This window comes from Myotis yumanensis, unplaced genomic scaffold (assembly GCF_028538775.1).
Source record: "Myotis yumanensis isolate MYYU_CA2020_CCGP unplaced genomic scaffold, mMyoYum1.0.hap1 SCAF_1, whole genome shotgun sequence".
NCBI lineage: Eukaryota > Metazoa > Chordata > Mammalia > Chiroptera > Vespertilionidae > Myotis > Myotis yumanensis.
In genome coordinates this window covers 13,734,702-13,759,321 of record NW_027223752.1, presented here as the reverse complement: position 1 = coordinate 13,759,321, position 24,620 = coordinate 13,734,702, and the positions used below count along the sequence as shown (strand labels likewise).

General features: G+C 50.1%; 1 protein-coding gene across 3 annotated transcripts in view; it reads right to left on the bottom strand.

Moving 5' to 3' along the window:
* LOC139001773 (WD repeat-containing protein 25-like) overlaps positions 1 to 24,620 on the bottom strand; it is a 138,443-nt gene that overhangs the window by 46,572 nt on the left and 67,251 nt on the right. For all 3 annotated transcript variants that reach the window (XM_070403321.1, XM_070403307.1, XM_070403314.1), the window contains 2 exons: positions 13,665 to 13,812; positions 1,992 to 2,122 (listed from right to left, as the gene is read on the bottom strand). In XM_070403321.1, the coding sequence (XP_070259422.1) occupies positions 1,992 to 2,122; positions 13,665 to 13,812 (279 nt within the window). The remainder of the gene's footprint in view (positions 1 to 1,991; positions 2,123 to 13,664; positions 13,813 to 24,620) is intronic.

The window sequence follows — 24,620 nt, the reverse complement described above, 5'->3', positions numbered from 1 at the left end:
AAGTCATTTTCAAGGTCCACCATTTCTTACTTCTTTCAGTTGGGCCAAGTTTCTAAACTTTCTAAATCTCCATTTTCCAGCTAATGAAAAGAAAATAGGATTCCACCGAGTCTTCTATCTACCTACTCCAGGATCAAATGAGATGAAGCATGTGAAAACACTTCACAAACATTTGGTTAAAGTGTAAAATGTTTACATCTGGCTATAAAGCAAGTCATGTTCCTGGGCTGAAGAAACTCTAAGGAGGTTAGTCGCTAGGGAGAGGAAGCTGGGCGCTACTATGCGACGTCATTACCTGGTGCCCACAGCGACCATTTCTGGGCTGCGCTGGGCTGTGGGCCGCATTTTGCACCATGGAGTCTTGGCAGCATTGGCTGTGATTTGGTGAGGTGTCACTCCAGGGTGGTGGCAGGGCCTGTGTCCCACTTGGGGGAAACCAACTGTTGGTTTGTCAACGCCAGGTCCGTGGTGCCGTTTATTTTTAAAAGGCCAGTGTGCATCATGACAGCTCCTGTGTTGAGCGTCTGCTCCCTGGTGGTCAGTGCACATCATGGCTACAGGTTGGATGGGCACTTAGCCTTTTATATATATCAGCGGTTCTCAACCTGTGGGTCGCGACCCCTTTGGGGTCAAACGACCCTTTCACAGGGGTCGCCTAAGACCATCGGAAAACACATATATAATTACATATTGTTTTTGTGATTTATCACTATGCTTTAATTATGTCCAATTTGTAACAATGAAATTGGGGGTCACCACAACACGAGGAACTGTATTAAAGGGTTGCGGCATTAGGAAGGTTGAGAACCACTGATATATATAGATGGAAGGAGACAGGCAAATAAATGAACATGTAAAACCAGGTGATGATAAGTGCAAAGGAGACTACTGAATGCCAGGGGGCAGCTGGCATGGTGGTCAAGGATGGCCTCCCTGGAGAAGTGGCATTTGAGTAGAACCCTGCAGGAGGGAGGGCATGAGCCTCCAGCAGAACACTGGGAGAAAAACATTCCAGGCAAAAGGAGCAGCAAGTGCAAAGGCCCTGAGGCTGGAATGTGCTGGTGTGTTCTAGGAAAGGCAAGGAAGCTAGTGGGGATGAGAAGATCATGTAGGCCTAGTGGGCCACAACAGAAACACTGGCTTTCACTGTGAGTAAGACCTGAGCCTGAGGGCTCTGAGCAGACGGGCAACACATTGGGCATACACTGTCACAGACCACTCTGGCCTCCAGTTGTTGAGAACAAACTGCAAGGGGCATAGGGGGGAAGAGACACCAGATAGAACGCCTCTACAATGATACCAGTGGGAGGCCTTAGCAGCTTAATCCAGACTCATGGCCGGATCTCCTGGCAGGTTGGGTTTAGGGGTACAGAAAGAGCGGAGACAGGGTGATTCTGATGGTTCTGGCCCGAACGACTAGAAGGGATAGGGTTGCCCTTATTAGGTTGGTGAAGGCGACAGGAGCAGCAGGCTGTGTGCAGGATGGGAGTGGAGATCACTACCCTGTGGGACTGATGGTGAGCAGCCTTTAAGCCCCAAAAGGAACACAGTCTCCTCGAAGAAGCCTTCCTCACAGCAAGCTGAAAGCACTCCCTGCCTCTGAATGCTGGCCCCTCCCTGCCTCCCTCCCTCTCTTGCCCGCATTCACATTCACACACACACACACTCATCCGTATCAGTTATCTGTATCACACGTTAATTCCCTTGAGGCTCATTCATTTTACATTATCTGGAAGCATTTGCACATAGTAGCTGTTCAATAAATATTGTTGGTGCTATGCTGTACAGAATGGCACCGATGATGTTTTAATAGTCTAACAACTCAAAATTGCTTTTCAAAACATCCAAAAATTATGCTTAGCACTGATTAAAAACTAGTGGTATTTAATCCATCTGAAGCATCCTAGCTGGAGGTGTGGACCTGCCCCCAGCCATTAAAATCGCCATGGCAGGCTCTCCGAGGCAAGGCCAGGAGAAGAAGACGGACTTACCTTGCCGGCCCTCACATCCCAGGCTTTGACCTCAGAGCTGAAGCCCCCACACACAAAAAGGTTGTGGTCTTTCGGATGAAATTTCAAGGTAGTGACTCTGAAGTTACTCTGACCGCTGAATACCTGGGTTCCTACAACACAAAAAAGAGAAGAGAAAAAAATACTCAGATCACAAAATAAGTATCTTTAAGACAAAGATGCCACCTGGGATGAAGCTACAGGCCAACACTGCCCACCTGGGCCCGAGGCGGCCAGGGAAGACTTCCTGGAAACACAACAGCGGCGGCAGCAACTCTGGCCTCACTCTCGGCCACCGGGCCCTGATTAGCGGGACCCCCTCCCCGGGGCTACACTAGTGGCTGGATCCTTGAACGCCGCCTTCTATGTGCTCTGACCCACTTTACAACAGAAACACCCCACACTGGGAAGGCTGAGCAACATGGCCAAGCTGCACAGCTCACACAGTAGAGTCGTTACCTGGGGTCTGCAAGTCTGATGGAAACCAGGGGCCTCCAGAGTGGTCTTTGTAGGACCAGCCATCTTACAATCACAACCTTAATCACCCACGAAGGGTTTGTACTGAGCCTGGAGTGGGGGTGGCAGGAGACTCTGGTGACAGAGGAGAGTGTGACATCACATTGGCCCAAACTCCCGATGTGCAGGTGGTGTGGACCCTCAGAGTCCCACCGGTTCTGCAGGACTCGAGTCCGTCCGTGTCCTTATGTATCTGCCATCAGACGGTCGTCAAGCACTTACATGCCTTGTGCAAGTGTCCGTGTGCCCTGAGCTGGTCTGGGGGGCTCCAGGCCAGCACTCCTCCGTCTTCACAGTCACATCTCGCACCCGAGCACTGGCTGTAGTTCTCATGTGTCCAATTCAACCCCCCAAAAGCGCAGTGAGGAACCCGGCTGGCGTGGGGGCCGCTCTCAACACTGAGAGTCTGAGGGCTGCCTCTGTGCGTGTCCCCAGGCCCCGGCCACCACACCAGGTCACGCCAACCTGGCGGCTTCCTATAGAGAAGCCGACAAGGGCTCTCCTGGCCCACAAGGGACACGCCTGACTGCCACTGGCCCATGGGAAGCCCCCAGTGGACTGAGGCAACGGGCAGTGAGGGGCACAAGAAGCTGGTGGCCAAGAACACCGACCTCTCCCGTGTCACTTCCTCTTATAGAAAGCACTTCCTGAAGGCTGCCCTGCTTCGTGTTCAGGACCCTACACACCTGGTGGAATGTCCCACCACATCACCAGGGAAGGACACGAGAGCCACTGACCAGTACCCTGACCTGAATGGATCTCGGGACTGTCTGACCACATGCCCCATCAGTGAGAAGCCGGGAACTCACACCACCAACCTCTGCACGCTTATTCATTAGTGATACAATGTGCTCTGTACCAATATGCTCTGAACATTACAACAAATACCAAAAATAGACTATTTTAAAGGATGAGACAAGGAGAAAATAACCAGTATTTTTAAATATATCAACATGCCATTTACGAAGAGGATCAACAAACTGCTCTGAAATCATTAATAAGTCCTAATATTTTCAGTAAGAATGACAGGACTGACTATATTTCCCTTTTTTTCAATGCAAGGAACTTTTTTGTCAGTCGGTGATTTGAAAGTAGCCCGGTTCCAGCCTCTGTTTATCCCCTGAAGTCTGTCCGAGCCACAAAGCCCCTTCCAGAAGCGCGTGGACGGGGGTGGGGGTGGGGGGAGATGCTCACCCTCGGCCCGCTTCCACCCAGCTCTGCGAGCAGTGTGCGGACATGTCGCTCTAAAAGTCCCCTCCGCCGGTGTCAAATACTGGCTCCTGCAACTTAACAACCCCATTCAAAATCCATTGAAATTCTCATTGCAAGTATTTTAAAGCTGATTAGAAAAATGCTGTTCCCATGTTAAGGGTGCAGGTATTAGAGTTTTTAATAGGTGACACTTTGCATCGAGTTTGGCAACGAAAATTACAGAACGATGGGAACAATTAAAAACATGTTTTCCTAACGTTCTTTTGGCAGAACAAATTTTTTCGAAAGCAGTTTCCCTCGTTCTCTGCTAAAGCCTCACCTTCGCCTTAATGAATAAGTGTGTTGACTTTTTCCTAATATCTTCCAGAGGCCGACAATTGGCAGCCACTTGTCATCAGAGAAAATTCTGGAAACACTTGACCTTTTACAAATGAAGACTATGCCTCTTTAAGCCTAACAAGCCCCTTGACTATTCTGCAACAAAATGCAATGTGCAAAGGTGCTCATGGCCATCCCGGGTCATCTCAGCCTGTCACTGGTACCAGTGTGGGACCGCACACAGCAGCCCAGTTGCCGCCCTCCCCGCCCGCCCCCACCCCCCCTACCCCCAGGGGCGGCAGAGGTGAACACAGCGCCCTGCCTGGCGGGATGCTGAAAAGCCGTGTGACACTGGAATCAGAAGCAGCGCTCTGTGGGCGATGGACAATGCCTGACACCTGTTTCTGAATTACAAGAGGACGAAGCAGGACTGACGTGGGCAAAGGCTGGGAAGAGATTCGCCAGCATGAAGTGGCTTTAAATTGCACTCATGTCTTTGTAACCCTGCTTTCTAAAAATGAGGGATTCTAGAAAGACATGGGGAGATGAGCAGACTTGGGGTGGGCGAGTGCTCCATCCCTGTAATTAGGGAAGCAGCAATTAATTAATCTGGTTGGAAACCTGGTATTCCTCGAGCTGATTCTTTTCCTTCCTGAAGCCCGTCTGGAAACCAAGAGGGTAGTCAGGACCCAATCATGATGTCCTCAGTTAGCAAGTCCCCATCCCGGGGAGGAGGAGCAGGCGGGCACCTCCCTTCCGTCTCCACTCCCCTGTCCATCCGGGACTGGGGGCAGCACCACAGAACATCCAGGTCGGGCCTCTGGCCTGCAGCACAGGTCTGAAGACACTGGCTCCTGCCTGGTGGCCGGGGACCCCACTGAGGGCTGAGGGCAGGCCCCAGTCACGTCCTCTGGGTGGAACAGGAGCTCTCAGACGCCAGGGCAGCCTGCACCCCACCAAGAAGGCCCCCGCAGGCTGAGTCTTTTCTCCTGACGGAGACGACGGTGCCTACTGCCGACTTCTTGCTCGACTGGGATTCACTGCCAATCCCGAGTCCAAAAGGAAAAACAAGCTCGTCTGCCTGGAGAAAAATGTCTCCCTCTTTCTTGGAGCACAGCACAGAACATATGCTCGTTTCAGAAATGGCAGTGAACTCGCCTAGGTTTTCAAAAAGTGCAGTGACACAGTCTTGCCAACAATGGGGAGGAGATGGGAGGGAAAGTGAGAGCTGAGTTGCTAAAAGATGATGATTGAGCTTTTGGTGGTTAAAAAAAAAAAATATTTCTGAATATGTTACTCTTCCTCAACCCTCTAAGGAGATTGAGAGAGTCTATGTCTTTTCAGAACTAAAATTTTCCAGTTAGAAGACAAGCTAGAGTTTATATATTTTCCCTAGTCCCACTTACCGTATAACAACTAAGCCTTTACTATATTGCTTTGTTTAAAAAATTCAAAACTAAAAGATTTTTTAATTGTTAAAGACTAAGATACCCAATGGGAAAGACTAAGGGGGAATTTCTGTTTGGTGAGGCAGCCTCGGACAAGACGAGGCTCGGAAACCAGGCTCCCAGCCGCCTCGTCGGCATGTTCTCGGCAGCGGGAGGCGGTCAGCAGAGCAGCTGAGCATCCCAGGGGCCCGGTCTCACCCCAGCTCTGCCCCTTCCAGTGGAGGGGCCCCGGGCATGCCCCCTGGCCACGGGGTCGCACGCACGCCCTCAGGAACACAAGGCTATCAGCGGGCACACGCAGCAGGTACACAATGCACTCCACATGGCAAGGCAGACAGCAAACTACAAAAGGGAGCTATTGCCGTTTGAGGAAACTGAACCTGAATGACTGAATTCATCCTTGGTTACATTAAAAGCTGGAACTGAGGGATGCAGAAACCTTGAGAGGTGGATGACTTGGAGTTTTTGTTGCGAGGCCATGAGAACATAATGCTGCGGGCTGGCCTGTGCGTCTAGCTAAGGAGATATGGATAGAGGCTGGTTGAACAGGAACCGCGGCCTCGCTGGGGGTGAAGGTCCTTGCGTGCGGCGCTGTAGCTCCTAGGACCTTTCATAAACGGAGCAGACTGCTTATCAGGCCTCTCCTGGCGCGCTCCGTGAAGCACACAGTTAGCTGCTATGTAACCTTTAACCTTGAGATCATCTCGCTTGTCTACATGTTTGTTAAAGAAAATTCTATTACTCACTGTATGCTGCTTATAGGAAACTGAGTTTTAAAATATGTAATCCACTAACACAGACTGTATTGATCTTGTTATAATGAAATCAACCAATATAAGTGTTGATCCTCTTGGAGTTAGGAAAAATCACTTCTTTTCCTTCCTCAATCAATAATGACACAAATATACTAAAAATTGTCAGCAAAAACATGTTTAAAACAGAATGCAGGAACTCGATCCGTTCTCTTGACACTGTTATTACTGCTAATGCTTCCATCACTAATATTGCTTTGAGAAGGCAGCTGGTAACACTGGCCAGCTAACTCCTTGAAGTTGTCCCTCTTCCTCTCTCAGGTGCAAACAGCGAGGTCGCCAGAGGCGACCACCCACACGCGGCCGGGGCGACACTGCCTGTCCACCCTGCACCTACCCTGGGCCACCCAATCAACACACAGGGCTCCAGGTTTGCAAGGGTGAGGGTCTTCCTCTCAGCCCAGAGCAGATGAAATCCAAGAATGGTCCCCAAGAAAGAGAAGGGAGGTCCGTGCCCCCTTCTCCAGGAGATGGCCCGTTATCTCTGGGCCTGCCTGGGGCGGGCACCTGTCCCGCCACAACCCTATGTGGCCGGTGTACTTAACGCATTTCCCAGCTCGGGAGACGGAAGCTCGGCGAGGCGCAGCTTCCTCCAGGGCCACAGGAGTCCGCCGTGCTGGATGGAGGCTGGACCTGCCTACCAGGGCCCAGCTCTCCGCACCCCGCCGTGCCTGCCTGCGAGCTGTGCGTGACCCTACCTTGTGCTTAGCTCTTTGTGCACATCCAGAGACTCGGGACCACGTAGGGAAGACGTTGACAAGGGAAAGCTGATGTTGTCAGCTCCTGGTGATTGAGCCTGTGCTCCCAGCCAGGCGGCATATGACTCATTTTGCTAAAATCAATATCGTTACACTCATCCTCTGGGAAGTATTCAGCCAGCTGTAAATTTAACCATCCTGACTCAAAGCTAACGAGAAAAGGAGATTACTAACTTTCAAATCAGACTCTCTGAATCAAAAACAGAGGCCATCTTGGCACGCGGGGCAGACTGGGAAGGGTACGGGCGAGAGCCCCACCGGCCTGAACCTTCCCTCTGGATCAGCCGCCAACCATCTCAGACCCATGGGCTCCTCCACGTAAAATCGGGATGATAAAACTCGCCTCACGAGGCTGCTGTGAGAGTAATGCAGGTAAGACAGCAAGCCCCAGCAGCTGAGAGGCCCCATGGGCAGCGGTGGCGGCGGCAACAACCCAGTAACAGAAGTGAGAGTGATTGTGGCCATGATTTCGTTCTATCAAGTTGAGCCACTGGTCTTCATGATCTGAACAAGACCAAATTTCCCAAGTATCTTTTTTAAAAGGACTTTTCAACTTGCAAACAAGGTATGTCCCAAAGGTTTTCCCTAAGTTGATTTCCTGGGACTCAGAAATCACCCCTGGAAAGCAAACATGGCATGACCACGTTGAGGCTCCAGGATTCTCCAACAGAGGTCATCTTACCTACCAGGGGTGCCAAACGGCCCCCGGTCGCAATTACACACAGAGATAAGCATCTCCACTGCGCAGTCGTGGTAAAGTGGTAATGAATGAGCCAGGGCTGTGGACGAAAAGCCGCTTCCCCTGATCCAGACGCGGGCATGCGCAGAGCTAGAAGCTAACAAGACGGGGTGGTGAGATGTGGCAAGGCCTCTGGACACTTTCCAAGTGTGAGGTGCGGCCGGCAAGTGTTTCGCTGGAGTTTAATTACATCCAACTTAATATTCATGACCAGAGTCAGCCTCTCACTGCAAAGCTGTGTGGAAAGAGTGGAAAACAAGGGTCAGAGAACAACTGTGCGCGTGGGAGTGGGGATGGGGCTGAAGAGGGTGCAGCCTTGGAGCACAGACACGTATACGAGAGGCTGGCAGGGGCTTCAGTGAAGGGATGAGCTTAGAAGTGGGGTCCCAGATGCAGGGAGTGGAGGGGAGGCAGAAGTGCCTGTGTGGCCCTGCCTGCATCAGTGGGCGGGAGGGAGGGCATCAGGGTGGGAGGGCAGCAGTTCAGACCTCGCTGGGCCACGAGCCCCTCGGAGCCTCGGGTCTGGACCTGGTAGTGAAACCCCTAGGACCCAAGGAGTGGACACACACACCTCGCCTGCGCCATCGGGAGCTCGGCACCACAGGAGGCCCACGTCCAGCTCCTGCTTGTTGGGTACGTGCCTCCTGGTCCCCACAAGCCCCTGAAGGACGCCTCACCGAGCCCCTCTGAGATGTGCCGGGGGGACACTCGATCGTGGTGCTCAAAAGCTGAGAATGGAGGAGCCCGGGCCCCTCTTGCGGCCCAGGGGCCGGCCCCCTCTGAAGGCTTAGTCCAATGAGGCGCCCCCCTCCCCCCCCGCCCTGCCGCAGCCCCTTCTCTGAAGCCCCGTGAGCCCTGGCGCTCTTTGCCAGGGTTCTAATTTGGATGCTGCTCATCCTTCCTACGTCAAGTGTTCTAAAACTGTCAGGGCTAACATTTCTCCTGCTGGAGCGGCGGCTGTCGATAGCCGCGGAAGCGTCCTTCAGCCGCTCACTTAATCAGAGGGATCAGCCAAGATCCGTCTGGGCACGCCTTCCACCCAGAAGCCCCGAGGTCCCCTCTGCAGGTGGCGAGCCAGCTGCCCGGTGAGCACCAAGTGGGCTCCCCGAATCGGCTTGAGCAAACAGTTTGTCCAGAGCAGGAAAACAGATGTGGCGAGGGCACGCCGCTCCCCAGGGTCAACAGGCAAAGCCTCCACAGTCACACAGCTGGAGCTGGAGCTGGAGCTGGAGCTGGAGCTGGAGCTGGAGGCCCACCAGTCTGCTGGTGGCATGGCTCCAAGCACCTCATCAAACACTCTAAGCCTCTGAGTCTGGGTCAATGAAATGGGGGTAAAAACACTCCCCTCCCAGGCTCGTGTGGAGATGAAATGTGGAATAAGCAAAGGGTCTGGCATCCATTCACTCATTTCAGCGTGGCCTGGCCCCGGTGTCCTTGCGGCGTCTCTGTGGTGGGGCCCAATCATGATGCAAGAACGAGGGGGGCACGGGAAGACCCTTCCAGGAAACCAAGAGAAATGATCATTTATGGGTCCAGACCAGTGGGCCACTCATTTCCATGCGCCATAACGCCCTCCCCACCCAGAGGAGCAGGAGCCAGCCAAGGGCTGAGGACAGCAAAGTTGCACGCAGTGGGGTCCAGTGCAGAGGACACCCTCCCCATGCAAAGGGCACATGCCGTCCCATCACGAGAAGGAAGCTGCTACCCCACCAACGGGCCATGTAGTCATGGAAAAGCGAGACTCGGGAGAGAAGCTGGGACTTCCTCCCAGCCTGCCCCGTCCACACAGGGAACCCGCAGGAACAAGTCGCTGTCTCCTACCATCTGAAAAGCCTCACGGGGCAGTGACGGAGGGAGGGAAGGGGCACCCTTTGCTGAGTGCCCACCATGCGCTGGGCATTCTGCAGAAAGCCCTGCACACCTCACCTCAGCTCTCCCTCAACAGCCCGCCAGCCAGGCTGTCAGCCCCTCCCTCAGACGCAGAAACAAGGCAAAGGGACCCGCCGAGGACACTCGGCCGCCTCTGCACCCCACCCACGCTCTGGCACACGTGTGCCCCCAGCGCTGGGAAGGGTATCCCAGACGGGCTGGCGCACAGTGGTAGAGCTGACGGTGGCACAGGAAGAGCAGGGGGTCTGCCTAGCCAGGGCATGGGCTCCAGGGGGAGGAATGTCTCCTTCACCTCAGAGGCCACTCCAACCAGGCTGGGGTGACTCGGGGGCTGGTCTGTGCTAGAAGCCACACCCCGCCTGGACCTGAGCGAGCCCGCCAAGGACGGGGAGGAGACGGGCTGATGTGGCGTGCAGGACGCTGACTCATAAAGCAGGCGACGTGTGGGTCCTGGTGGAACTGGCCGGCGTTCCCTGAAGCTGCCTCAGCCTAATGCACCAGAGACGTTTTGTTAGGAAGATTACAGACTGAAACGAGAGCATCAAAAATAATTAATCTGTGAGCGGATTTTATTTAAGTGTTGATTCATGGTTGCTCTATAAGCCAGTGGCCCGTCAGAACTATAAATTAGCGAGATAAAATGTGGCTGGACCTCCATATTTCAGGCCGGGTATTGACGTTTTAGAATCCACAGATTTTTAACGGTATTGATTGAGGACACCAGGATAAATGGTCTTGGCGCCAAATTCCCATTAACGACAATGGGCACCGAGTGACTAATTCCCGGAGCACTGCGGAGAGGACGCCCTGCGTTGCCTTCTCCTGGCAGAGAGTTCTAATTAGATTGAAATGAAAAAGCCAAATCACCAAGGGCAGAGCAAGTGAGGAGGGAGAGCACTCAGTGACGAGAAAGGGCAGGACATGGGATCAGGCCGAGAGCCAGAGGCGCTGCAAACACCCACCTGACTCGGCTGAAGAGAGCACCAGCACAACCCGAGTCAGGGGATGGGTGCAAACAGGGCGGAGCACCCACCCCACCCTGACGGCCCCTGATGTTTGACTGCCCGGCAAGGGCCAGACTCAGCTCTGTCTCATCCACCAGCCCTGGCTCCATGGTGGACCACAAAGACCACCGAGACAGGCCTCAGCCCCAAGAGCTCTCGCCAGGGAGACGGACATGAAAACCAACAACCCCCTCAGCCAGAGAGGCCCCATCTAGGGGCTGAAACCCACACCCCTGATCCCTACCCGCCCCCCCAAGGGACAAAGGACATCCAACATGCTCACCACTGTAGCCCAGCACAGGTCTTGTTCACAGTAGGTGCTCAATAAGCGCCGAATGAAGGAAAGTGGTCCTTTAACCCAGCGGGTTCGTGCCGTGCCCCGAAGAGGGAGTGCATGGAAAAGTCCCCATCACCTCCCAGACTAGATGGCAACGCTCTGAGGGCAGGGCCATGCCCTCCCTCTGCCTCTGGGCACACCACAGCTAGCGGGGCACACGGGGCGGGGCCAGACAGCTTCCCTCCAGCCACAGCTCCACCAACAAGGGCCAGGCATCTGCCTCCCCTCCTCAGAGCCCCAGACACACCCAACCAGCTGCCGCTACCAGGAAACCTGCCCGGAGTGCTCCAGCCTCAGCGGCAGCCTCCTACCGCCACCTGCTGTGACAGTGCCTGACTTATCAGGCAGGAGGACTGAAAGTCTATAAATTTCAGAACCACCCCCCCGACTCACACACGCATACACACACACACACACACACACACACTCACACACACCAACAGTGTCTGTTTATCTGTTTAACATCTGTTAATTGAGAAGATAGAGCTTGACAAAGGGCCACTAGGAATCCAATAATGTTATCAAATAAACTTGTATTGGATTAACCCGGCATCACCAGGCTATGAAAAGCATCACCTCACTCCCCAGGCGGGGCGGGTGGGCAGCGGCGCCCATGGTCCTTAGCGACCCTGCAGTGAGGAGCAGCGCCTGAGGAATGTGCATCCCACCGACCTGAACTTCATGACACTCAGGCTCCATTTCTGCACCCAGATTCAGACCCCCCAGCTCCCTACACCCCACATTTCCACTCATGCCAGACAGTTCATGCTCCTGTGACCACACTGTCCTTGCTGTTCTGTCTGCTAGAACCCACTTTTCCTCCCACTCAACCACGTTCCTGCACCCTGATTCTCTGCCCCTGATTCCTGCCTCAGCTCAGGTTCCTCTTCCCCCAAGAAGTCCTCCTTGATCTTCCAGGCTAGACATTCTCATAGCTCCTGTGTCTCACTGCCTCACTGTGGCCTGGGTTCTCTCTGCACTGCTGTGTCTCCCAGCAGCCAGGAGCTTGTCCAGGGTGGGTCCTGGGTCTTGTTTACCCCTCTCTCCAATACTGAGCATGGCTTATTGGACGCACAGGCCACAGAGTGCAAGGTCAGGTGGAAGGCTCGGAGCCTGGCAGGCCTGCATGCACCCTGACTCTACCTCCTGCCTCTGGATCAGGGTGTGAAAAAAGGATTCTGGTGGCAGCAGCCTCTAAGGGTGAGTGGGGCCTAAATGAGGCCCATGTGTAAGTCCTGGCATGCAGTGGGTCCTCGGTGACAGTACCTGCTGCTGTCATCACTGACCCAATCGGCGCCGTCACCAAGTGGCACCAAATTCCCTGAGCCCTGGCTCCCTCCTCAGCCCTGTGGCTCCTGGTGAGACCACAGACGGTCAGGGAGACACTCTGCTGAGAAGAGCCACGCCGTCCATGTGGCCCTGCGGAAAGGGCACAGGCTCTGCAGTTGCACAGACAGGGCTCAAGTCCCCATATGACACCCACCAGCGGGAGGCCCTGAGCAAGCTCCTCATCCCGTTAGCCTGTTTCCTCACCTGTGAAATGGAGAAATAATCGAGGGCAGCAGCCGAGGCGCAGAGTGACATGTCATGGGCACAGGCCCAGCTGCTGACATGACCGCCGGTCACGTGACCACCCTCCCTGAGCGCATGGGGCTGTCAGAAGTGCTGTAAGGCTGCCCCTCTGCAACCCGGGCACGAGGACACTCGAGGGGGTACAAACCCCACAATTGCCCCCTAACCACCACTGCCTGCCCTCCCTGCACCTCCTCCAAGCTCCTGGGGAGAAGCTGGGTGTCCAACCCCAAAGTTACTATCCCGACTTGCTGGGCCCCAGGAGAGGCACAGACCCCAGCACCACCACTGCTGGGCCAGGCAGGCGGGGACTGCCCGAGAGTTCAAGGGACCCCAGGGCCTCCCCTCTTGGCTCTGGCAGTGATGCCCAGCAGAAGAGTGACCCAGAAGCCCAGGGAGGAGAAGGCAGCACCCCGGGGGGCGGGGCAGAGGTCTGAGCCCAGCTCCGCACTCCCTGGCCTGACCTCACCTGAAAACCACGGCAGGAGGTCGGGCTGTGGCTGGAGTGGGGGCTAACAGTGCCGGCTGCGCAGCAGGGCTGATGACGAAGTTCCCTCGCTGACTTCTGTCTCCTTCTCGCCCTGCTTGTCAAGAGCCCCCTTCGGATTTGCCCAGCCCGGCTCCCTCTCGCCCAAATGCCTTTTCAGCGCGGGCATTAAAGCAGAACTCATACACAGACTCGCCCTACGCGCTGGAATCATTCCTTACAGCTTTCAACGATAATGAATTGACAGGAATTCTAAACTGATTCCGACCAAAGGACACGGTGATAAAGCTGAATCTATTTCAGGACAAATTACATGTCAGAAGTTGATTAAAAAGCCACCTCTTTATCCAGCCCACAGCTTGGGGCTGAGACAACCTTGGGGCTCTGTCCTCCAGGCGGGCTGGCACAGGCCCGGCCCAACCTCCAAGGAGAGGCCTGGTTCCAGTCCCGGGCCCACCTCCCACGGCCCCAACACCAGCCACAGACCCGGGGAGGGGCTTCCCAGGGGAAAGCTGGCTCCAATACCAGAAGGGATGCCGTGGGTCACAACAGAGAAACGCACCTGTTTCAAGGTCTGTGAGGTGCAGAGCGCAGTCGAAGCCACCGCTGAGGATGCGCTGGCCGCAGGGAGACCACCGAGCAGCCCGCACCGCCTCACTGTGCAGAGAGTAGGTCTGCAGGCATCTCCCCGAGTCCACCGCGTTCCACACCTGCGGGCAAGCACAGAGCAGACGTCAGAAATGGGCCCTGCCTGCCCTAGCCGGTTTGGCTCTGTGGATAGAGCGTTGGCCTGCAGACTGAAGGTACTCGGGTTCGATTCTGGTCAAGGACACATGCCAGGGTTGCGAGCTCAATCCCCAGTAGGGAGCATGTAGGAAGCAGCGGACTAATGATTCTCCCTCATCATTCATGTTTCTATCTCCCTCTCCCTTCCTCTCTGAAATCAATCAATATATATAAAAGGCTAATATGCTAAGTGTTCCTCCTACTGTCCAACTTGTCACTATGATGCCCACTGACCACCAGGGGGCAGACGCTCAACGCAGGAGCTGCCAAGCTGCAGTGACTTGGCAGTGGCGGTTCTTGAGTGACACACCCCGAAACCAGAGAGGAGGGAGCCCGATTCCTCGCAGGGCCGCCATTCCACCTTCAGCCATGGGTTATGTTGTTACTGGGGAACTGTCAGCCCCGAATCTGGTTTACTGCACACTTGCATTTGTGTTCCACGCCCTGTACAACAGCAACTTTGCAGAGTGCCCTCTCGCACTCCGGGACCCCTCGGGGAATGTCAGAGAGCCAGTTTCAGCCCAATCCCCGCAGGCCAAGGGATCCCACCTGCCAGAGGGACCCCACTCATTCCACAGACAATGGGGAAAGACCACAGGAGGTTGGCTCCAGGGCGTGCCCGGCCCAGTCCCGCCTGCCAGCCACCTTCTAATTACTTTCCTTTCAATGTGCATGAATCCGTGCACCAGGTCACTAGTAAAAATATATTTTTTTAAAATTATTTTAAAAAAAGAAATGGGCCCTGGCCAGGGAGAAGGGTCTTGCAGTGGAACCAGATTCCCTTCAGTTTACCATCAAACCAGATCTGGAGGCTAAACTTCTCCTGTATAAAGGTAAAGGCTTGGGGCTGGTGAGTTGAGAGGAAGCTTTTCCCAAAAACTTTCTGGGGTTCAGGAAGCCCACAAGAAAACAGTATGCCCCACGTTCTGCTGCTCAGCTACACACATTCCCCGTTCTGCGCAGGCTCGCCTGCATCTCTGGCACCTCTCCTCCGAGACGGGCCTCTCTCAGCCCTGTAGGGGACGCTGCACCAGGCCAGCCTCTCTTCACGGTCCTGCTTTAAGACCAAGAGCCTAACAAGAGCCTGTCACACCTGTGCTTACACGTCTGCCCGCGGGAGAGAAGGCACTGTCCCCATTCCCACCCAGGCTTTCCGTGGGGGAGTGAGGCCCGTGGCAGAAAGCCCCCGGTGCACTTGCTGACTTCTGGCATACGCTACTGAGCCCTCAATATAAACTGTTCGTTCCAAGAGCCAGGGCCACAGGGTACATTGAGGGCCTGTGTTCAGCTGTCATCAGCTTGCCCAGGAAACTCCACCCGCTGCCACGGAGTCAGAAGAAAGGGCAGGCGTGCAGCCAACCCAGGGCCTGGCCTCACCTACCACGTGCAGCTCCAAGGACTGAACACAGGAAGCAGGAAGAGCCCCTGCAGATCCCTGCAGCTGGCACGCGGGCGTCGGGCCAAAGGCCTCCCATGCCGCTGGCCCTCGGGGCCGTGGTCTCCTCCTCCAGGAAGCGGGGATAAGATGAGCCCCACTCCGGGCAGTGGGGACCCTGCAGGCAGACAGCAGAGCCACAGTGCTGGCGGCCTTGCTTCCTGGGCTGGCAGGCACGCAGTCCTAGCAGCAGGGCTCCTGGACACTCAGCAACACCCAGGAACCCACGCACACCCACAAACCTGACCCTACAGAGAACCTCCCCTTTCACGACGAGAAAATTCATCCTGAAGCTTCAAAAGCACGTTTCCTGGGCTTGGAGGTCCAAGCGTAAGAAAACAAGAGGCTGAGAGCAGCCTTCCCAGAATGTTAAGAGAGTTCAGTCCCTTCTTCCCCCTAGGGAGCCAGGACCGGGCCTCAAACCGAAGAATCCCGAATAGCAGCATTGACATTCAGCAACATGGACAGGAACCCCGGGAGAAAGAGTCAGGGCTTTCAAAGTGGAGTGGATTCATGGTAGAAGGGCAGAGTCCAGGCAACTGCTATTTGTTTTTCAATACTATGTACAAGTCTGACTTTAACAGAAAAAAAAAAAATAAAGTAAAATTAATGAACTAAGATCCAAAGGCTAAACAGAAATATATATATACATAGAGAGAGAGAGAGAGAGTACACAGGCCACACTGCTTATACATAGTAGGGTGCCATCTAAGTTTTAAAAACACACAAAACGCCACCTCATACCCATTAGGATGGCTACTCTAAAAAAACAAACAAACAACAAATAAGCGTTGGTGAAGTGGGGAGAATCTGGACCCTTGTGAACTGTTGGTGGGAAGGTAAAATGGTCCAGCCTCGATGGAAAACAGCATGGCAGTACCTCAAAAAATAAACACAGTTACCACAGGCTCCAACCATCCCTCTCGTGTGCCCAGAGGAACTGGAACCAGGGTCTCCCAGGGGTGTGCGCACACAAATGGTCATAGTCACACTGTTCACCACGGCCAAAAGTGGACGCAGCCAAGGGTCCACCGACAGACGCACGGATAAACAAGAGGGGTCCATCCATACCGAGGAGTATTACTCAGCCATAAAAAGGAAGGAGATTCTTTCACAGGCTCCAGCATGGATGAACCCTGAGGACATTGTGCTAAGTGAACTAAGCCAGTCACAAAAGACAAACAGTGTATGATTCCACTTCTCTGGAGTAGTAAAAACCACACAGGTGGACGATAGAAGGGTGGTTGCCAGTGGCTGGGGGAGGGGGGAGGGGGGAGGGGACGGGGAACTAGCTGTTTAGTGGAGACATTGTCGGTTTTGCAGGATGAAAAAATTCTGGAAATTGATGGCGGGACGGTTGAAGAATAACATGCATTTTCTTTTTTCTTTCTTTCTTTTTTTTTTTTTTTGTTAATCCTCACCCAGGATATTTTTCCATAGACTTTTAGGGAGAGTGGAAGAGAGAGGGAAAGACAGAGAGAAACATTGGTGTGAGAGAAACACATCGACTGATTGCCTCCTGCACAAGCCCCAACCAGGGCCCAGGCCGAGGAGGAGCCTACAACCAAGGACATGCCCTTGACCGGAATCGAACCCAGGACCCTTTGAGCCAAAGACCGACACTCTATCCACTGAGCCAAACTGGCTAGGGCTCATGCATGTTCTTAACACACTGAACCATACACCTAAATATGGTTAAGGTGCTAAACTTTATGTCAGCTGTATTTCCACACAATTTTAAAAACACACATGAAGCAAAACTCTATCCTGTTTATTTGTGCATTTGCAGTAAGACTATAAAATATGCATGGATACAGTGGTCATTCCTGATAATGGAGGGAGAGGGGCCGGGTCGGGGGCAGGGAGCTATGAACACTACGCTGTCCTTCCCTAAAGAGAGGCAGAGAGAGAGAATATGAATCTGCTCTGAAGCAAATATGCCCAAATGTTGCAATCTATTAGACTCCTTCACTTATGCATTCATTCAGCAAACACTTCCTGAGTACCTATTAGCCAGGCATTGTTCAGCAGTAAACAAGGAAGACAAAGCCCCTGCCGTAGAGAATTTGCATTCTGGTGGGGTAGACAAGACACTGAACAAGATGAACCAGCGGGATCTATGTAGTGTTTAAGGTGGTGGTGACGCCTGGCATTCTAAGTAAGCGGGAAAGGAGGCGGGGCTGGAACGATAGCCGGGCAGGGCCTCTCGGAGGAGGTCACTTGAGGAAGGAAGCTACACGAACCTGGCGCAAGAACGCTCCAGAGGGGCAGCCAGAGTGCGGGGAGGAGAGCGAGGAACCAGGGAGACGCGAGAAGCGTCTGTGATCACCCAGGGCAAGAGGAGGATGGCTTGGCCCAGTTGGAAACAGGGGAGAAGTGGCCTTGCTTGGAAGGTAGAACCAACCTTGGCTCGGAGGTGCGGCAGGAGGGCACGAGAAAAGTCCAGGACAGTCCTTGGTTCTGGCCCGAGCACCCAGAGGAAAGAGGTGGCAGGGGTGTGTCTGATGAGAGGAATGGCAACTCTGGGGAGGACCAGGAGCTCAGTTTTGAATGACAGAGAGGGAGCGGGCAGCTGGATGCGTGAGTGTGAGGTCCAGGGTGGAGGCTGAGCTTTGGGGGCCCCTGTCACTGACGCCGTTTCAGTCACGCACTGGAATAAATGTAGACAGAGCAGGGAGGAGGCCCAGTGTTCACAGGCAGGGGCTCGAGGAGGCTAAGGAGAAGCCACAGGAGGAGTCTGAGAAGGAGAGGCCTGTGAGGCGGGAGAAGCAGCAGGAGACGGTGATCCCTCCCGGAAGCCAGGGGAAGAGACAGCGCTGGGTCCCATGCTGCTGGCACGGTGGTCAGAGGAGATCTGGACCGGACCGTGGATTTTACCACCTGAGTCGTGAGTACCAGGTGTCTGCAACGTCACTTTCTAGACTTTTTATTATGTTTAAAATATTTCATAATGCCGAAACCGGTTTGGCTCAGTGGATAGAGCATCGGCCTGCGGACTGAAAGGTCCCAGGTTCGATTCCGGTCAAGGGCATGTACCTGGGTTGTGGGCACATTCCCAGTAGGAGATGTGCAGGAGGCAGCTGATCGATGTTTCTCTCTCATCGATGTTTCTAACTCTCTATCTCTCTCCCTTCCACTCTGTAAAAAATCAATAAAATATATTTTTTAAAAAATATTTCATAATGTATAATGTTAATGGAGAGGAAGAAGAGGAGGAAGAGAAGGGCAAATAGGAAGAGAGAGGAGGGATGAAGGAAGGAGAAGAAAGAGGAAGAAGAAAAGAAAGCAAAGGGATGGGAGGAGGGAGGGAAAAGGAAGAGAGAGGTAAGGAGAGGGGAGGGGAGGGATGGGAGCAGAGGAGGAGCGGAGGAGGAAGGGGAGGAGGAGGATGGATGGATCATGGTCATAATCAAAGAGAGAAGAAACCACTGTGGCACCAGGACCAAAAGCCACAAACCAGACAGTTTGAGTTCCCGGCCAGGGGGCCTCTGGAACCCACGAAGGAAACGTGTTTAAGGAAACCCATCCGTCTGCAACTACCTGATAACTCCTCTCTGAAGTGAAAAACGCACGCTTGGGCCTCCTGGCTGATACACACGCGACAACAGTGCCGGGATCAATGCAGACCAGGCAGCCACTCCTCGAAGCTACCCAGAGTGAAGGCGCGAAGAAGCCTTGCTAATCGTTCTCCCTAATTGAATTTAATGTTTACTGTCAGGTTTTAAAGATTAATTCCCAAACAGCACAGCAGCCTGACGTGTGCGCCTTTTTTCAATTAGGTAATTAGAGATCCCAATCTGCCTTGGCGGAATTAAGAAGCCAAGTCTTCCGTCGAATGTTCCGAGGTGACTTGACGTGTTAACCGGAGACATTCTGTGTCCAACAGAAGTCAGATTTGGAAAGGACACGACAAGGCAACGGCAGTGCTGGCTCGTCCCACATTCACTGCCGTCTCCGTGTCCTGGTTACTGAGACGTGGCCCCACCAGGAGTTCTCGCCAGTCTCTTCAGGCCTATTTTTAGCCACAGGTCACATTCTTCCTGCCTACCTGCTTGCTTTTTGTTTTTTATTATTTTTAAAAAATGCAATCTCTTCCTAAAATATTCAAATTATACAGAAGTGCAAATAACAAAATGCCGTAAGAATGAACTATGAGCCCTGACCGGTTTGGCTCAGTGGACAGAGCGTCGGCCTGCAGACTGAAGGGTCCCAGGTTCGATTCTGGTTAAGGGCATGTACCTTGGTTGTGGGCACATCCCCAGTAGGAGGTGTGCAGGAGGCAGCTGATAGATGTTTCTCTCTCATCGAAGTTTTTAACTCTCTTTCCCTCTCCCTTCCTCTCTGTAAAAAATCAATAATATATATATATATATATATATTTTTTTTTTTTTTTTAAAGAATCAACTATGAGATCACTGTGGATTACATTGGAAGTAGATCTGTGCTACAAAAAAAAAAAGTAGACATAGAGCCCGGCCGGTGTGCTCAGTGGTTGAGCATCGACCCATGAATGAGAAAGTCACAGTTCGACTCCTAGTCAGGACACATACCAGGGTTATGGGCTCCATTCCCAGTATGGGGCATGCAGGGGGGCAGCTGATTGTTGATTCTCTCTCATCATTGATGTTTCTCTCTCCCTCTCCCTCTCCCTTCCTCTCTCTTATTCTCGCTGAAATCAATAAAAACATTTTTTTAAAGGAATCATAAAGAAGTAAATAAGGTTCATCCATAATCCCACCACCTGGAGATAATGGCTGTCAGACTTCCGGGAGAATCTCTGCCTCCCATGTACGTGCTTAGGTGACCTTCCTAGTTCAGCTCTGACTCCTGGCCGCCTCTTCATCCCTCCATAGGCCTGCTCCCCCGGGATATCACTGTAGGGACCACTATCAGACTCACACAGCTTAGCACGAGCCTGTGCAGCCAGTGCCCAAGCCTCCACCAGGCCTTTTGTCTGCAAAAGCTCTGGAACCTTCTGGGGTGGAAGTGCACTGACTCTACACAGCAATCTGGGGAGATATGTTAATGATATTGAGCCTTCTGATGCCTGAACAGAATGCCTCTCTCCTTTTATTTAGTATTCTTTAATTTCTCTAAGCAATGTTTGTAGTTTTTTTTAATATGTTTTTACTGATTTGAGAGAGAGAGAGAGAGAGAGTGAGAGGGAGAGATAGAAACATCGATGGGAGATAAAAACATTGATCAGCTGCCTCCTGCATGCCCCCTACTGGGAATCGAACCCACAACCCAGGCATGTGCCCTGACCAGGAATCAAACAGTTGACCTCTTGGTTCATGGGTCAATGCTCAATCATTGAGTCACACCTGTGGGGCTATAGTAATTTTGTTTGTTTGTTTTGTTTTTTAAATATATTTTTATTGATTTCAGAGAGGAAGGGAAAGGGAGAGAGAGATAGAAACATCAATGATGAAAGAAAATCATTAATCGGCTATCTCCTGCATGCCCCACATTGGGGATGGAGCCGGAAACCCAGGCATGTACCCTGATCAGGAATCGAACCATGACCTCCTGGTTCATAGGTCAACGTACAACCACTGAGCTATGCCAGCCAGTGAGCTGTAGTTTTTTAATGAAAAAGTCTTACACACCTTTTTTTTTATGTCAAATTCATCCCTAATTATTTCATATTTGGATAATATTATAAATGGTGTTTTTAATTTTAGGTTCTTCATTTCTAATATGTAGAAATACAATAAATTTTTCTACCTTGACCTTGAATTCTGAACCCGTGCTAAACTAAGTTAATTCAAGAAGTCTTTTGTAGATTCAGTAGAATTTTCTACATAAACAGTCATGTTGTCTGCGAATAAAGACAGTTTTATAATGGACACGGTTGGTGACGACCTGGGGGAGTGAGCAGGAGCTGGGAGAAGGGGGGGAAGGGAGAGAAAATGGGAGCTATCTGTAATGCTATCAACAATAAAAAATATATTTTTTAAAAAGACAGTTTTATTTCCTTCTTTCCAATCCAGGTACCTTTTGTTTCTTTCTCTTGTCTTATTGCACTGGCTAGCATCTTCAGTACAATGCTGAGTATACACAGTGAGAGTGGACACCCTTGTCTTATTCCTGATCTTGTGGGGAAAGCAGTCTCCAACACAGTTAAATATGATGCTAGAGCTAATGTTTTCATAAATGCCCCTTATCGGTTTGAGAACATTCTCTTCTATTTCTAGTTTGCTGAAAGTTTTTTTTACTTTAAACCAGGAATGGCTGCTGGATATTACCAGAAGCTTTCTGTACCTCTTGAGAAGAGTATATGTTTCTTCTTTTATAGTTCATTAACACGCTGAATTACATTGATTTTCAAATATTAAGCAAACCTTGCATTCCTGAGACAGATCCTACTTGGTTATAATATAACGTAAGAATGAATAAGTATATCAATCATCAATCAATCAATCAAGAAGCCTCTGTTCCAGAGCCTTGTGGATGGCTGTCTTCATGTTCACATGATGTTCTCCCTTTAGGCCTGCCTGTCTCCAAATCACCCCCATTTTATAAAGACACCAGTCGTACTGGATTAGGGGCCATCCTAACAACTTCATTTTAACTTGATTATCTCTATAAAGAGCCTCTCTCCAAATAAAGACACATTCTGAGGCACTGGGGTTCGGACTTCAAAACATAAGTTTTAAAAAAGACATAATTGAACCCACAAGAAATTGGTACTACTTGTTCCTTAAATGTTTGATAAAAGTCATTAGTCGGAAGAGGCTGGTGGACACGGAAATGCATACGATCCTATTAACCCATATCACTCCAATAAACTTAATTTTTTTTAAAGTCATTAGTGAAGCCATTTGGGCTTGGTGTTTTCTCTGAGGAAAGATATTTAACAATGAATTTAATTTATTTAATAAACATAGAGCTTTGGGGGTTATCTATTCCTTTGTAAGTGAGCTTTTCATTGTTTCGGTTTTTTAGGGGTTTATCCATGTCACCTAAGTTGTAGAATACATTGGCATAAAGTTGATCATAACGTTACCTTATAAGTCCTTTAATATCTTTAGATAGTACTTCTCTCATTCCTCATATTGGTAATTTGTACCTTTTATTCCTGATGAGTGGCTAAAGGTTTATTATTTTATTGATCTCAAAGAACCAGCTTCTGGTTTCACTGATTTTTTTCTATTTCAGTTATATCTTCTGGTATCTTTATCTCCTTTCTTTTGCTTATTTTGGGTTGAGTTTGCTCTTCCTTTTCTGTATCTTAAAGCAGAACCTGAAATCATTGATTTGAAATTTTCTTCTTTATTAATATAGGCACATTTAGTGTTATGCATTACCATCTAAGAACTGCTCTAGCTATGTTCCATGACTTTTTATATGCAGTCTTCTCATTTGCATTCAGTGGAAAATATTTTCTAATATCCCTGTCAGTTTCTTCCTTGACCCACAGGTTACTTGGGAGTGTATTGTTTAATTTCCAAATATTAGGGAATTTTCCAGATATCTGTTATTGATTTTTAATTTAATCCTATCACCATTAAAGAATATACTTTGAATGACTTCAATACTTTTAAGTTTCCTGAGACATGTTTTATGGCCTAGACTATGGTACACTTGAAAAGAATGAGTATTTTGCTGTTGTTACATGAAGCATTCTATAAATGTCAATTAGTCCAAGTTGGATGATAGGGTTGCTCAAGACTTCTATGTCTTTACTGATTTTCTGTCTGCTTGATCTATTGACTATTGAGAAAAGGGTGTTAAAACCTCCAACTATAATTGTGAATTTGATTATTTCTCCATTCAGTTCTATCAGTTTTGCTTCATGTATTTTAAAGCTCTTTTATTGGGTATATAAATATTTATGCACCTAATGTTTATGTATCTAATGTTATTCATCTAATGTTATGCCCCTTTATAAACTGTCCCTTTTATCATTACAAGATGACTCTCTTTGTCCCTGCTAATATTCTCTGCTCTGAAATCTACTTTGTCTGATATTAATACGGCCACTCTAGTTTTTTTTAAAGTAATATTAGTTTGGTATATCTTTTCCTTCCTTTTACATTTAACTTTTCTGTCTCTATATTTAAAGTAGGTTTCTTGTAGACATTATATAATTGGGTCTTGCCTTGTGTCTTTTAAATGGGTGTTTAGATCATTTCATGTATCATTGATGTGTTTTAGGTTTAAGTTTGCTATTTGTTCTCCATTTTATCTCATTTGTTTTTTGTTCCCTCTTTCCGACGTATATTTTGCTATTCATTTTATTTCCCATTGTTAGATTACTAATCACAATCTTTGTTTTGTTTTATGACTAGTTGTTTTAAGTTTTATAGCATATGTTTGTGACTTATCAGTTTACTTCAAGTAATATTAGCACTTGCCTCATAAGAACCATAACAAAAGTATACACCACTTCCCCCAACTCAGCTTTTATGACTTGTTATCATACATTTTACACCTAAAAGTATTATAAATTCAACAAAACACTTATTATTTTACTTTAAACAATCAACCATCGTTTAAAGTGATTGTTAATAAGAACAACAAGTATTTACATTTACCCACATACTTATCATTTCTGGTGTTCACCACTCCTCTGTGGGGATGTAGATTTCTATCTGGTACCATTTTCCTTCTGCCTTAAGAACTTTAACATTTCCCATAGTGCAGGTCTGCTGGTGAAGAATTACACCAATTTTTTTAAACATCTGAAAAACGTATTTCGCTTTTCTTTTTAAAAGACATTTTGCTGGGTATAAATTTAGGTTGACAGGGGTTTGCTTTTCTTTCAGTCCTTTAAGTATGTTACCCCACTGTCTTCTGGCATTGTTTCCAATAAAAGGTCTGCTGTAATTCTTATCTTTGTTCCTCTGTAACACCTTTTTTTTTTTTTTTACCCCTTTGGCTGCTTTTAAGATTTTTCTCTTCATCATTGGTAATAAGAAATTCCATTATGATTTACCGTGGTGCTTGGGGTTCACTGAGATTCTTGGATCTGTGGGTTTCTAATTTCCTCAAATTTGGAAAACATTCAGCCATTGTTTATTTAAATATTTTTCTATTCTCCCTTCGAGTATTCCAATTTCATGTATATTGGGTGGACTGAAAATTGTGCCACAGCTCACTCATGCTCTGTTCATTCTTTCCCCAAGCTTTGACTCTCTCTACTGCATTTTAAATATTTTCCATAACAATATCTTCAAATGTGCTAATCTTTCTTTTATAGTTTCTGATGTTATTAATCTCATCTAGTGCACTTTTATCTAAGATATTTTTTTCACTTTTCGAGTTCGAATTCTATCTTCCTTCTATATACCA